Raw genomic sequence first — 14,616 nt, forward strand, 5'->3', positions numbered from 1 at the left:
AAAGAATGGGAGTGGAGATCTGCCTGCCGAGAGACTCACTCACCGGGAGAAAGAAGAGCAACGCTGAGAAACAGCGTGAACCTGTATTCTGTCGTTTAGTCCCATGTCCCCTACTCCCGCCCCTCACCTCTGCTTGAGAGCCTGGGTGTCCGCACCCAGCATGGTGCTGTTGTCTCAAGAAAGATGTTTCCATCCCACTGGCAGGTACCCACAAGAAGCTCGAGCCTCCTAGTTGGCTACGAGAGAAGCACCACTGGCCTGTGATCAGGCATGGCTCCAGCCCTAGCCCGGGTCAGGTATGGCTTTCTAGGCTAGGGCTCCATCACCCACCGGGGGAATGATGGAACTAACTGGCCATCTTTTGCCCACCATTAGTGAGTGTCATTTTAAAATGCTTATATTCACACAGGATATTCTTAGTTCATCAGGGCTTTGATTTCATTTAAGGCAGTTGAAGCATCTGCTTTTACTCTAATGATCTGATACCCTATGTAGGACCTGCATTTGTATCAGCGTTCCCTATTTTTCGTTAAATAGGACCAGACAGTCTCTCTCTTAGAGTTGTGCTTTCTTCCATAACCCAGGGGTTGGTAAATGCTTCACCAGTGTCTTCTGGTGAAGATGCCACCAGAAAGATGGCTCCCACCAGACTGGTGATTGAAATCTGTTACCGCAGTGTCACTTTGGGGTCACAGTCTCCCATTTTCAGCTGATTTCAGACCACCCACTCAGTCACTGGCGTTGCTGGTCAGGCTTCAGCTTTGTGCTGCGTTAGGACGAGACAGCAGACTGGACAGAATGTTCTAGATCTGTGTCCTGTGAGCCTGGAACATTACAGGATTCTACCTTGCACAGCACTTTGGTTTTCAGCAAGCTAGTATCTGAAAACATTTTGCAGCTCTCTTGCTGTTGTAAGATGGGATCACTTCTGTTGTAATTTCAACACTTTTCTCTTTCAGAAATGATTTTGAAGACGTGAAGCATAGGAATGCTGTGCTTTCTGTAAGGAGTTAAAAACATTCCAGAAAAAGCTCCACCTGCATTTCCCATGTCCAAATTTTATTTACTATCCTGCGTTTTTTAAACTTTGTATCTTAGTTTTTCTACTTATTTATCTATCTATCCACCCACCGAAACATGCATCCATCTACCTACCCACCTACTGATCCATCCAGCACCTACCTACTAACTAACCTCCACCCATCCATCCATCCGTCCGTCCATCTGTCCGTCTGTTCGTCCGCCCGTCCATCTATCCATCATCCATTTACCTACCCACGGACTCATCCATTCTCAGGCCTATCCATCTGTCCATTCACTGATCCATAGATCCGTTAATCCATCTGTCCATCGATCCATCTGTCCATCCATCCACCATTCATCCATCCATCTATCAAGTATCTACCCACAATCCATCCTTCTACTCACTTCTGGACTTTCTCAGTGAATCAGGAGCAGAGTGAACCTGACTGACATTTCCAAATCTGTTTCCATACACTTCCCTTGTGAGGCAAACCTCCTGCTGGTGATGAAGAAGCAATAGGAAGATCAACCAATATTACACAACCACCATCACTATTATCTTTACCACAGGGCAGGCAATGACAAAGCTTGACCACAGCCCCCTGGCAGTGGGACAATGCCATTCCCTGCAGCTCTTTTTAGGTGATTCTTGGGCAGATCGGTTTTATTTATTGCATTTGATTTTTTTCTATTTACCCTTTTCCTTGTTCTAAAAGCAAATAAACTTATAAAGAGAACTACATTGTAGGCAGGAAGTCATAATAAGAACACGCTGGGTTCTCATAAGTATATTGTTATTGCAATGATTTAATGTACTTCTTTACTGTGTCCAGGTACCAAATGAGGCTACATGCTGACTGCCCTTTAGCATTTCCTTTTTTACATATTTATTTTATGTATATGAGTGACCTGTCTTCACACACATGATGAGCCACCATGTCGTTGCTGGGAATTGAACTCAGGACCTCTGGAAGAGCAGCCAGTGCCCTTAACCACTGAGCCATCTCTCCAGCCCCTTAGCCACTGAGTCATCTCTCCAGCCCCTTAACCACTGAGCCATCTCACCAGCCCCTTAACCACTGAGCCATCTCTCCAGCCCCTTAACCACTGAGCCATCTCTCCAGCCCCTTAACCACTGAGCCATCTCTCCAGCCCCTAATCACTGAGCCATCTCTCCAGCCCCAGCCTTTAACATTTCCAAGTCTCCAATTAGCACAAGTTTGCGTCAAACTTAAAGCAGACCACACAAGCATCAAAGATTGGCTTTCCTCAATATCCCACCTCCTCTGATACACAGTTTAAACTTTGTTTGTTGCATCGAACTATGCAAGTAAGAATAAACACAATGCCAGCTGAGAAACACAGCTGAGCTCCCTCTCTGACTATATCTTAGGACTTGTCTAAGTGTTGATGTTTCCTGTTGAGACTGTGGCTCAGTTCGACTCTTTGCTCTCTTGTGAAACAGGTTCAGGAGTCTTGGCTTGTTTTTATTAAATAGCAACCTGCAGAGCCAAGATACGAACCTTGTCTTGGCCAGTTCGGTTTGCGGGTTTTGAGGATCCAGGCTTAAGCGATGCTTAATTCACACTCTCCGGACCGGATCTCCTCTTTTTGCCTTTTACCGTTCACCCTCTCTTCCTAGGAATTTTAATATTATGATTTATTTTTTGAGCTCAATCTATCTTGATTTTTGTCAACTCTAAGAAACTTTCATCATGCAGTTTGGGTGGATTTTTTGTTGTTGTTGTTGTTTTTGTTTTTGCTTGTTTTTAGTGGTGGCAGTGGCCCTCACTGACCTTGCATCTTATTTTGCATTTGGCATCATTTTAAAGGCAGGGGAGTGGACAGCCAACACAGTTTCTCTCCCCTACTATTATTCCCCAGCAAAGCAAGCACCTCAGAAGAAGCAGGCAGAGAGACCCATGGCTCTGGGTAATTCTCAACCAAATTGAGGTTTAATCAGAAACTCAGTAAGCTACAGGCATTCACATGAGCTCAACAAGCTTGATATAAAAAAGAATTACGAAAAAACAAGAGTCACCAGATCCCAAAACCACTGTAAGATCCAAGATCCTGTTTGGTGAGAAATCCAAATTTGGAAAATTTGAGAAGTGAAGAGTCTGACTGCATAAAGGCCCCCCAGGAAACCGAGCCTGAGGTGGGGTGTCTCCTCAGAGTCGCTTCTCAGCCTTGAGCCCATGAGGCGAATTTTAAGAAACAGCATTCTAGTGTACATTTACCAAGAAAGCCCAAGTAAGAAAATGCTAAAAAAGACTTCCTATCTCAAAGGCCAAGTTAATCTTTCAGGTTACAGAAATAAGATACAGGGACAAAGACCATCCCCCCTCCTTTGTGGCATCTCCCACTATAGCTCAGGCTATGCTTTAAATAACATTTTCTTCCCTGCTTGTATCTTCTCTTCCTTGTCTGTCTGGAGCCCAGAATCTCAGGGTTACAGTGTGGAGCACAGAATCTCAGGGTTACAGTGTGGACACAGAATCTCAGGGTTACAGTGTGGAGCACAGAATCTCAGGGTTACAGTGTGGACATAGAATCTCAGGGTTACAGTGTGCAGCACAGAATCTCGGGGTTACAGTGTGGAGCACAGAATCTCAGGGTTACAGTGTGGACACAGAATCTCGGGGTTACAGTGTGCAGAACAGAATCTCAGGGTTACAGTGTGGACATAGAATCTCAGGGTTACAGTGTGGACACAGAATCTCGGGGTTACAGTGTGCAGAACAGAATCTCAGGGTTACAGTGTGGACACAGAATCTCGGGGTTACAGTGTGGACATAGAATCTCAGGGTTACAGTGTGGACATAGAATCTCAGGGTTACAGTGTGGACATAGAATCTCAGGGTTACAGTGTGGACACAGAATCTCAGGGTTACAGTGTGTAGCACAGAATCTCAGGGTTACAGTGTGGAGCACAGAATCTCAGGGTTACAGTGTGGACACAGAATCTCAGGGTTACAGTGTGGACACAGAATCTCAGGGTTACAGTGTGCAGCACAGAATCTCGGGGTTACAGTGTGGAGCACAGAATCTCAGGGTTACAGTGTGGAGCACAGAATCTCAGGGTTACAGTGTGCAGCACAAATCTCGGGGTTACAGTGTGGAGCACAGAATCTCAGGGTTACAGTGTGGAGCACAGAATCTCAGGGTTACAGTGTGGACACAGAATCTCGGGGTTACAGTGTGCAGAACAGAATCTCAGGGTTACAGTGTGGACACAGAATCTCAGGGTTACAGTGTGGAGCACAGAATCTCGGGGTTACAGTGTGGACACAGAATCTCAGGGTTACAGTGTGGACACAGAATCTCGGGGTTACAGTGTGGAGCACAGAATCTCAGGGTTACAGTGTGGACACAGAATCTCAGGGTTACAGTGTGGACACAGAATCTCGGGGTTACAGTGTGGACATAGAATCTCAGGGTTTCAGTGTGGACACAGAATCTCAGGGTTACAGTGTGCAGCACAGAATCTCGGGGTTACAGTGTGGACACAGAATCTCAGGGTTACAGTGTGGACACAGAATCTCAGGGTTACAGTGTGGACACAGAATCTCGGGGTTACAGTGTGGACATAGAATCTCAGGGTTTCAGTGTGGACACAGAATCTCAGGGTTACAGTGTGCAGCACAGAATCTCGGGGTTACAGTGTGGAGCACAGAATCTCAGGGTTTCAGTGTGGACACAGAATCTCAGGGTTACAGTGTGGACACAGAATCTCCGGGTTACAGTGTGGACATAGAATCTCAGGGTTTCAGTGTGGACACAGAATCTCAGGGTTACAGTGTGCAGCACAGAATCTCGGGGTTACAGTGTGGAGCACAGAATCTCAGGGTTACAGTGTGGACACAGAATCTCAGGGTTACAGTGTGGAGCACAGAATCTCAGGGTTATAGTATGCAACAAAGAATCTCACAGTTGCAGAGGGCCTATAACACCGCTAGCCACAGACACATTGCAAAAGCACACTTTCTCAGGTTCCAAGATAAACAAGTGACATTAAGACTGAATAATACTAGGCAGAATGAAAAAAATAGAAATCTCTTTCCTTCATTTTGGTAAATTTTTGCAAAGGTAAGGATTAGTCTGGCCGAGGAACCCAGAGAATGACCTGAATTGTATAATTTCTGGATGGTTTTATAAACAACCATTTTAGATCTTCCAGTACAAAATTTGCCTGTTACCCACGCGAGTCTCACTGACGATGAAAATTTCATTAATTAAACAGGTGTAACCTGTATGCTCACATGCTGAATAATTAAAGTTCAATTCCACTGAATGCAAATTTAGCAGAGACAATGAGAACACGCAGCAGTAACTGTTACTACATTTCGTTATACTGTGGTAAAGGTGAATTTCCTTCCCCGTCCAAAAATAAATACACAAATAAAAGTCCCATAGGAGAGTGAGAAATCAGAAAGTAGGAAAATCTCCACACTATGATTGGTGAGGGAAAAACAAACCAAGAGAGAGTCAAGCAAGACAAAAAACAAACAAACAAAAACCTCAGCGCTGTATCCTTTGAAACCCACTACGAGTAGCCTTGGGAATCATCTGAACGTACAGTGTAGCCAGGAAAGACGGCGTGAGCACCAGCCATTCCCACTCCTTTGGCTGTGCACCTAAATCTTTTAATTTACTTTTAATGAATTAACCAATTTTTTTTGAGACAGGTTCTCTGTGTAGCCCTGGATGTCTTGGAACTCACTTTGTAGACCAGGCTGGCCTCAAAGTCACTGAGATCTGCCTGCCTCTGCCTCCCAGGTGCTGAGATTTAAAGGCATGTATCACCACCGCCCAGCTCTTTCTACTGAATCTTGGGGATAAAGTTCTAAAATTTAAGAGTGTCCAGATCTGTAAGATCCATTTCCGATTGAAAGGAGTGAATTTACAAGTACCATACAGAACCTTCCAGAATAACCAACCCATGGCATTAGTTGCAAGTGGATGCCTTGAATTTGTAGTTGAACAAATATTTGAGAAATCATACCAAGTTCTTTATAGACAAGCAAACTGTATAAGGACGTGTCAGACACATTTGCTATGAAACACTCATACCCACTCTTAAATCCCTACTGACTCTAAGAAATGGCTTCACTTTTTTCCCCCACAGCTAAATGTAATGCTCTATTGCCGACCCAGCTTCCGTCCAGATATGCAGAGGGGTGTTTAGTTTTATAAACTCCTTTCCACCTAAGAGATGACTTGGGGTTTGTCATGATGCCAAATCAGAGATTTTCAAACCAATATCACGCATGAGACAAGTACAGCGGACATGAGATGAAACCCCTTATCACGGCAGTCACACGACGTTAGGCGCACAGTGACCTTCAGGGCGGTGACTCCACTCCTCACTCCTAGGGTTCAGGATCATTGGTTGGCGTGCCACACAGATCTGGAAAAAGCATAAGAGAGTCACTAATGAGTAAATCCCAGGTCACTGAGTAGTTTTTTTTCCTCTACAGAAGGCCCACACCGGTGGCAGTACATTTTAAAGTTTTCCTTGTTAAAAAATAATAAATGTAAGTACACGGAAAAGTGGAAAGGAGCACATATCTAACCCCCCACTGGATCCTGAGCCCAGCTTCCAGAAAGATTCACAGGCCAACCCAATTGCTCTCATCTCATCTTCTGGTCTTCAGGATCAAGCATAGCTTGCGGTCCCCGACAGGTGCGGGAGTATTGTAGGGAGATTCAAGCAGGGTGTTTCACAGTGAGAATGAGTGAGATGCTGGCAGAGACCTTGGGAGGCACTAATTATTTTGACTCACACTGCTTTAGCTATGTGACTTATTTGCAATATGCTAGCTTTGAGAGTAATGATTTTTTATGTGAGGTTAGAATCTAAGTTTTCCCTCTCGGGTTGAGAAGTCATATAAAATTAAGGATATTCATCCACTTAAATGTTGGCTATTTCTAGATCCTTGCTCTATTACACCGTGGCTAAGATGTTTCTAAGTGTCATGGTTGGATATCAGCACAGAGTGATTAATACAGAACACACTTAGGTTTCCATTTAGACCCTTCCTTCCGTCTCCAGGACAGCAGAGGATCCACAGCCTTGTGTCCTCTACCTCGTATGGACACAGTTGTAGTTTGAGTCACGTTCTATATCATATCACGGTTTCAGTCAAGATATCAAAATGACCCTCAGGAGATGCAGGTGTTTTAGGCCACAAAAAGATGTCATTGGAAAACACAGGGAAGTTACTTCTTTTTCTTTTTCCTTTTGTCTATGAAAAAAAGAGACACGAGGACTAACCCTGGCTCCTCCACCTTACACCAAGAGCAGAGTGTGCTTGGTGACCTTTCTTCTACCCAGTGCGTGACAACTCAGCGGCACCCACAGATCCGAGCAGCACCCTCCTTCACTGAGCTCTTCCCCCACCCAGTAGGTAACACCAGCACTTATGAGGCTCTCAAGGCTGTGGTACTTCATAATTCAAACCCGGCCACCCTGTGACATAGACAGGCCTTCTCATCATTCCCCATGTGTGCCTGCGCGTGAGGGCGAATGACTGAGCCTTGACACACTGAAGAGTTGAACTGTGTCCTCATCTGCTCTGCTCCAGAGAAAGGCAGGCAATCTAGACAAAGCAGGAAAGAGTAAAACTCATATGGACAGTGTGTATGTTAGGTATGGAAAGTAAGCTTCCAGCAAATCTTGAGCCCTAGAAACTTCTATTTTCTAAATAATTATTTATCGTCCTGTGAGCAATAGATGAGTGTTTCTTAGTTCTCGGGATGGCGTCTTCCATGTGGTGTACTCTCCACCCCATATACACACTTACATACAGAACACAGCCCTGAGACCCGGTTTACACTGCTGAGATAAGGCCACGGCAAAGCAGTTGCCTAACACAGGACACACCGAGTCTCAAGCTGCAGATGACACTTTAAGGCACCAGGAGTGAGTTTTTCTGTGACGTGAATGTCACCTTTCATGGCACGGGACTCTGAAGCCACCCTTTGTGTTAAATCACAGCGCTCCTTTGTTACGTTTGCGTTCACTGGGATTTATTTGCTAATTTGTTTTACTTGAGACAGAGTCCACATAGCCCAGGTTAGCCCTGCGGTGTGGTGAGGTGTGTGAGTGTGAGTGTGTGTGTGTGTGTGTGTGTGTAACATACTCCCTATTTGTATGTTGGAGGTCAGGCAATTGTACACTAGGTAATAACTACTCCATGAGTATACACTCCATACAAGATGCTATCTTGAGAACGGGGGAAACACTCGCCTATTGCTTTTAGGGATACAAATAATTATTTAGAGAAGAGATGCCTCTAGAACAAGAGATTGGGCTGGCCGCTTGGCCTCTGTATCATTGGATGTTGTTTTAACTTCTTCCGGCAATAATTTATGTCAGTCTGAAAGAACGGTCTACCTTGCTTTCACGGTGTTAGCCTGCTTCAGTAGGGCCAAAAATGCTCCGTCTCTGAAGTTGCCCCAGTTTTTGGCTTTGGTATAAGCTGCTGTATCCATCACAAGCTTCGTGAAGAAGCCCAGCCGGAAAGAGCTCCTACCCACCATGCTGCCCAAGCACCGCAGCGGCCTTCGGCTCTGCACACCCAGCTGCTGGCAGGAAGGAGCGGTTACATCAGCAGCCCTACTTGTCCCTCTTAGGTTTATCCTCCGCGCTTATATTTTCATTTCTATTTCCAATTACGCCTATACAGAAAATGAAGAGGGGGTGCTAACATTGCTGAAACTGAGTCAGATCACTGGACCTGGGAGCAGTCTTCCCTCCCTAGAATCTTAATTCAGGGCAGTGACTCCCAGAGACAGTGGCTGACACCCCTCAGGTCTTTCTGGAATGCCTCTGTGTTCATGTAGTCATCTCTGGTGTCCATCATAGGCGACATGGGCTGTTTTAGGTATTTATAGGGAAAACTAGCAAGCGGATTTCCAACCCTGCTCATTGTATGTGCACTACTACAGAATGTGCACTTAACACGACTGAAATGACTGAAAACCTTTCTTCGGGAAGTATGGCTTTGAACTTGTGTGAATGTCACAATTCCATCATTATATACCAATATGAAACATCTCAGGCTATCAAACAATCCTCTCGATGTGATTTTACTGCATTTTTCTACAAGCTCCCACAAAAATGGACTTTTAGATAGAAAGCAACCTTATTGTCTGCTCAAAGTGAGAAAACAAATTGTCTCGTTAGTGTAAGGTATGTGGCCCTCTTATCTAGAAACGTTTAATGACATCAACATATAGCTATAAGCACACAGTAATATTCCTTTAAGGACTTGAGCACCACATCTGTGAATATCTGCCGAATTTGACCTGCAGCTTTTGCATGGTTTACAGGACACTCCAGAGGGTCAAACCATTGTCTTCATATAAACTCACTCCTTTTCTGCCTAGGACAGCTGAGAAGCCCTGTTCAACAGGCTCACACTGTTCTCATCTCTGTCTAAGCATGTCAGAATGAGGGCAGAGGTGTGTTCGAGTAGACCGAGGAGGGGCTGGCCATCACAGGCTTCACCTTGGTATACAGTAGATAACATTCTGCTCATTTTTTTTCTTAGCTTCTAAGTAGGCATACAAGTCTCTAAAATATGAAGCAAGTATTATTTAAACATGTCGAGACAGGAAAAAAGTGTTTTAGGTATAGATACTTAGGTGAAAGAACCTGGAAAAAAATATTCATTATAACCCTCAAACCAAACAAGCAAAACCTTTCATGCTTTTTCTTTCAAAATAAAAACCTCACCTTCTGTTGTTAGAACAAATACTTAAGCTATTAAAAGCACATCCCTTCCTGGGCCAGGAAAGAAAAATCTAACATCTAGGACTTTAAAATTAAAGCCATGGGCTTTGGGGTCACCCAGCTCTGAAAAATAGTGGGTTTCTTAACAACTAAAGTTGAGTCTGAATTCTTAAAAAACAAAACAAAGCAAAAGAAAACAAAACAAACTAACAAAAAACCAGAGAAGGAAAGTCAGCAGGGGAGACTCCAGCCTGGGTTTTAGCAGCTCTGCTTTCTGGCACAGGGGTCCTGTTCCCAGAAGCTGAGTGGGAGCTGAGCCCGGCTGGGCTGGCAGGGAGGCAGTCTGGCTAGGCTGCAGCTGAGCAGAGAGCAGGAGAGTGAGGCTGGGAGCACGTGTTACATCAGACACAGTACCTGATTTTTCACTGCACAGCATGTCAGCTAGATGGTGTGCCTCCTGGGCGATAAGTGCGAAAATCTCATCCTCATACTTTTCAATGATGGCTTCGCACTGCGGAAACACAATAGCAACACGTGTGAGCGGCGGCACATGGGCAGGGCCCCTGATTAGCGCAGACTTAGCGACATTTTAGTAGTGGAACACAGGAAAGCATGTAACCAAGGAAGTTCATTTTCCTCGGCCCCTTTGGTTTGATACATCATTGCACAGGAGTAACCTTCCTCTAGGAATGCTAATTGTATCAGACTTAACTAAATGATTACTCTGTTGGAAAACCTCACAGGAGGAGGAAGAGGAGAAGAAAAAAGGAAGAAGGAAAGAAAATGGCTGGCTATGTTTGTTTCTATTCCTGAAGTCTGGAGAGCAGGAGACAGGAAGGAACCGAAAGCTTTCCTCTCCTATTTCCTTCAACATTTTAAAGACCACATTTCCTGCAAATGGATGGATCAGCTTCCTTACAATTTAACAGAATAACTCACTTTGTGGTTTGGAAATTTGAGATAAGTGAGGCTCCTCAGCCATCATAACAATTGCACCTCCCATCACTGGGGAAGCTTCTCTGCAGAGCCTTAGGACTGTTCAAGTCCTGCATTTGCTGTCCAAAGCAAATAAAAAATAAAAATAAAACAAGTTCACACTTCAGGCAGGAGGAAGCACAAATTTGCCGTGGGGTCTGAAAGTGTTCAATTCTGCCTGGAGTGTGTCTCTCCCATCAAGAACTACCAGGCGGCCTTTTTTGGAACTGTGGGTTACTGATGGCCATCCACTGGAGACTTGCAAACCATCTCTGAGTTCATTAAGCAAGATATGAAGAATTTTAAATGGCATTCAAAAATATTTAAATTTCACTATAATGTGTTTATTTAAAACCTGTGAAAGACAAACACACTCCCATCGCCATCCAGGTTCCATGGGGCTTTTAGCCTTGAATTATTGCCCTCACTTTTTAATTAAAATGAAATCTCCAAATGTCAGCTACAGCCCCATGTTGGCATTGCAGCATGCCTGACATTTTGGCCACTGTGTGAACTTAATGCATTTTTTAAAAAAACAGTCCTGCCCATCACTGTGTGACTCAACAGCATTAAGTAAGGGGAAATGCATTGCAACTTATTTTGCCAGGCACACCCTACTAAGCCAGAGGCCAACGTTGTTGTAAAATCAACTTTATGCTGAAGGAAATGTGGGATTGTGCTCTTAACCCTAAGGCTTGGTGTAGCCTAGCCCGAGCAACAAAACTGGAATTAACTGGAGGAAAACATTCTCCTTGAGAAGCCTGTGGGGGATAGAGGAGAGGATCTTGGGGGCTACCACTCCAACACTGAGCTATAAATACTTGAAAAGGACTCTTGGCCTCCATTCGGATTTCAGGGTTTCAGCCTAGAAAACACAACCTCTGCCCTTCCTTAGGTGAAAGTCTGAGACACAGTCCCTTCAAAACAAGACAGGGTGAGGTCACCCCACACCAGCAGAATGTCCTGATAAAACATGTGCAGATGGTACCAGACAGGGGACACAGGGCACCGTCCATAAAACCCCTTTCAGTCTCCCCACTGATCACGGAAGGCTGCCACGATCCCTGAGATGCCTCCCAAGCCAGATCCCTAAGCTTTCAGTTAAGACTTAAGCAGTGGGCCAGCATAGGACACTGGGGCATGTCAATGTACCTGAATGTCCACTGCTCATCAACAGCTCAAGAGTAGCCACAGGAAGAAAAAGGAGACCCCAACAGACTCTTAGGAGGGTGCTTACCGCGAATTTCAAAGGTTTGAAGGCATCAGAATAAAAGAAGAACTTTTTATATTCTTTGTATATTTTGTCTCCCTTTCTCGGAGCATATCTCCTGAAATACTTCTGCTTGGTCACTGGGTCGTCCTCCAGCTGGTAATCGTTCATTCGCATACACACTTTATCCAAAAGGTCCACTAGGAACGCCTCGGACTGGGCCAGGGGAACCTACAAGAAGAACAGAACCAGCCAGGACACTTGCCTACGCACTCGCGAGTCCAGCGAATGCGTGGAAGGTCGGCTTCCCAATGGAAAGCAGCTGCACCGTTCTTTATGTAGCTTAAAGAGAGCTTAAATTCTAGCGAGAAAAACAATATGCTTGTCAGTGGACAGTAATAAACTGAACAGTCTAGAAACTGTACGTATAGATGTCATTTTAAAAAGTTGAGTGGAGGCTGAAGCACAGAAAATGGGAGGAGATGGGGGCGTCGATAGCGCATCAGTTCTTTGGGGAAGCCACACTTCTGCCCATCCCACGTCGCGCTGCCCCCCTCGCCTTCCGGGAATCTTGCGGCCGCTGTGCCGGGTCTATGCCGAGGTGCTCGTAGGTAGCGGGACCCCGGGCGCTTCTCATAGGCCCGGGCTTGTTCTGGGAACAGCTGGCGCGCGTCCCGGGCGCCCCTCTCCCTCCCGGACCTGCCGGGGCGCGCCGGGCTCCGTGCCACCACCTCCGCCCCGGGCGCGGGTCAAAGAGCACCCCGCGCCCTTGGAAACCGAGACAAAACCTCGTGCGGCGTCTAGACGGGTCAAGGTGCAGGAGGCCTGGTCCCCGCGGCTCCTTCCGGAAGGGGCGTGGAGCCGCCAAGGGCGCCCGGCCGGGCCCGCGGCTTTGCGCGCTTTCTCCCTCTCCACCCTCTGCTGATCAAAGAAGGAAGTTTGCATGACAACCGCGCTGAAAGGGGCTGCATGACAAATGAACTCGGTTTCTGCAGTGTTGATATATCCAGCCCCCTTTGTCCCTTTTCACACGCAGTGTGAACCCTTCCGGTGCCAACGACTGCGCGACATTCACAGGCGCGCTCAGGGCGCACAAAGGGTCCCGGTGCTTCCCCGCCATCTGGCCGCAAAGCCGATCTGCAATTAACATGAAAGCGCGGACGGCCTGGCCCGTGAGGAACACCCCCAGGTCGCCGCTGCCCCCAGCGCCCACCAGAAACCGACCCTGGGAGTGCGCTTACGCAGAGCGCAGAAACGGCGCGCCAGGACCGCGCCCGGTCTTCGCCCCGCGCCTGCTGCGGCCCAGGTGAACCTCAGGCCGTCAGGAACTCTCAAAGCCCTGACTTGGCAAAAGCAATTAATTAAAGACGTCTGCGAACTAAAATGAGAACACTCCGCAGGCGGTGTCAAGTTCTTCAAATTCACCAAAATATATACAAATATATAGAGAAAACGAAAATTCTACAAGGGCACTTTCAATCACAACTGGTATTTTATTTAAGTTTTTCAAACTTCGTCAGTTGCAAAAGAGAAATTCACAGGTTTACTGACTCAACTGAAAATCGAGTAGCTCATGGACAGTTCGGCAAACTTGGCGTGGGAGTGGGGCACAGGGAAAGGCAAGAGATCCGCAAAATGGAATCTTACGTTAATGACTCAAGGCGGGCCTTTAACACAAAGTCTGGCCGGCATTTTCAATGGTGCCAGTGTGTTGAGCGTCTTTCCTTAACGGACACATATAGATGGCAGTTTCTAGTTGTCCACAAAGAAAGATTTTAAGTCACAGCGAAGGGTGGGATCGTTTATAAAAACAAAACAAAACAAAAACCCTAATAGCAATCGGGGAAATTCACTCTGCTTCCCTACCCCATCAGAAAAGAAACAGGACTCTATGCATAGGGGTGGGGCAGGGCTTTAGGGGAGGGCCCAGGATGGGGAAGAGGACCCTGGGAAACCCAGTCCTGTTACCAGGCCAAGATGGTCCTCACACACTGTTTCTAGTCGCTTCCCTAGAAACTGTTTTGCTTTTCTTTCCATTTCAAATTGACCTAATACTCTGAGCTGTGTGCAGAAGATTGCTGGGCCTTGAAAGTCTGGGGCAAAGTCATGGAAGCCTCCTACACATTACTTTTGAGAACTTCGACAAAATTTTTCTGGGTTGCACTTTTTGTATAAAGTCCTTTACAGTGTCCATAACTGTGAGTTGTTTTTAAAGTACAACCTTAAACCTTTGGATGCCCTGCTTTAACACGAATAGGTTGGTGTGTGTGTGTGTGTGTGTGTGTGTGTGTGTGTGTGTGTGCGCGCGCGCGCAAGAGAGAGAGAGAGAGAGCATTTCTACAGATTTTTTTTAAAGTCTGAAGATTGACAGGTTTTGAATAACCTTAGCTAGCTAGTCCTTTGCAGGAGTCTTTAAAACCAGGCGCAGTTGCTGGCTGAAGTCTTACAGGACATTATAAGCTCCTCCGGAAAAGAGAAGAGAGCCTTCCCAACATGAGGGTGCTGAGGTCATTTTAGGGAAGAGTCTTCAAATTTTGATCTTAAAATCCCCGAGCACCGGATATTGGAAAAATATTTTTAAAAGATGTTTCTCATCACAGTTCTTTATACATGCATTAAAACCTACACTAATATAATTCCACTCAAATGAACCACTACCTTTAGTAAA

At 45.8% G+C, this 14,616-nt stretch overlaps 1 protein-coding gene across 1 annotated transcript; it reads right to left on the bottom strand.

Moving 5' to 3' along the window:
- Positions 1-5,668: 5,668 nt before the first annotated feature.
- On the bottom strand, positions 5,669-12,853 carry LOC142842442 (protein canopy homolog 1). The gene is made up of 3 exons (XM_075959162.1): positions 11,976-12,853; positions 10,178-10,274; positions 5,669-6,433 (listed from the first exon to the last, which is right to left on the bottom strand). Exons 1-3 carry the CDS (start codon positions 12,123-12,125, stop codon positions 6,396-6,398), a joined length of 285 nt encoding a protein of 94 aa, XP_075815277.1. The 5' UTR covers positions 12,126-12,853; the 3' UTR covers positions 5,669-6,395.
- Between the last annotated feature and the right edge of the window lie 1,763 nt (positions 12,854-14,616).

Source organism: Microtus pennsylvanicus, unplaced genomic scaffold, assembly GCF_037038515.1.
Source record: "Microtus pennsylvanicus isolate mMicPen1 unplaced genomic scaffold, mMicPen1.hap1 Scaffold_94, whole genome shotgun sequence".
Classification (NCBI taxonomy): domain Eukaryota; kingdom Metazoa; phylum Chordata; class Mammalia; order Rodentia; family Cricetidae; genus Microtus; species Microtus pennsylvanicus.

What these genes read in the sequence shown, in the direction of transcription:
- LOC142842442 (XM_075959162.1), bottom strand. Translation starts at nt 12,125, where the DNA reads ATGCGAATGAACGATTACCAGCTGGAGGACGACCCAGTGACCAAGCAG. An exon ending in TCAAACCTTTGAAATTCGCG is followed by an intron (nt 10,275 to 11,975) that starts GTAAGCACCCTC and finishes GTGTTTCCGCAG; the next exon opens with TGCGAAGCCATCATTGAAAA. An exon ending in GCTGTGCAGTGAAAAATCAG is followed by an intron (nt 6,434 to 10,177) that starts GTACTGTGTCTG and finishes TGCTTTTTCCAG; the next exon opens with ATCTGTGTGGCACGCCAACC.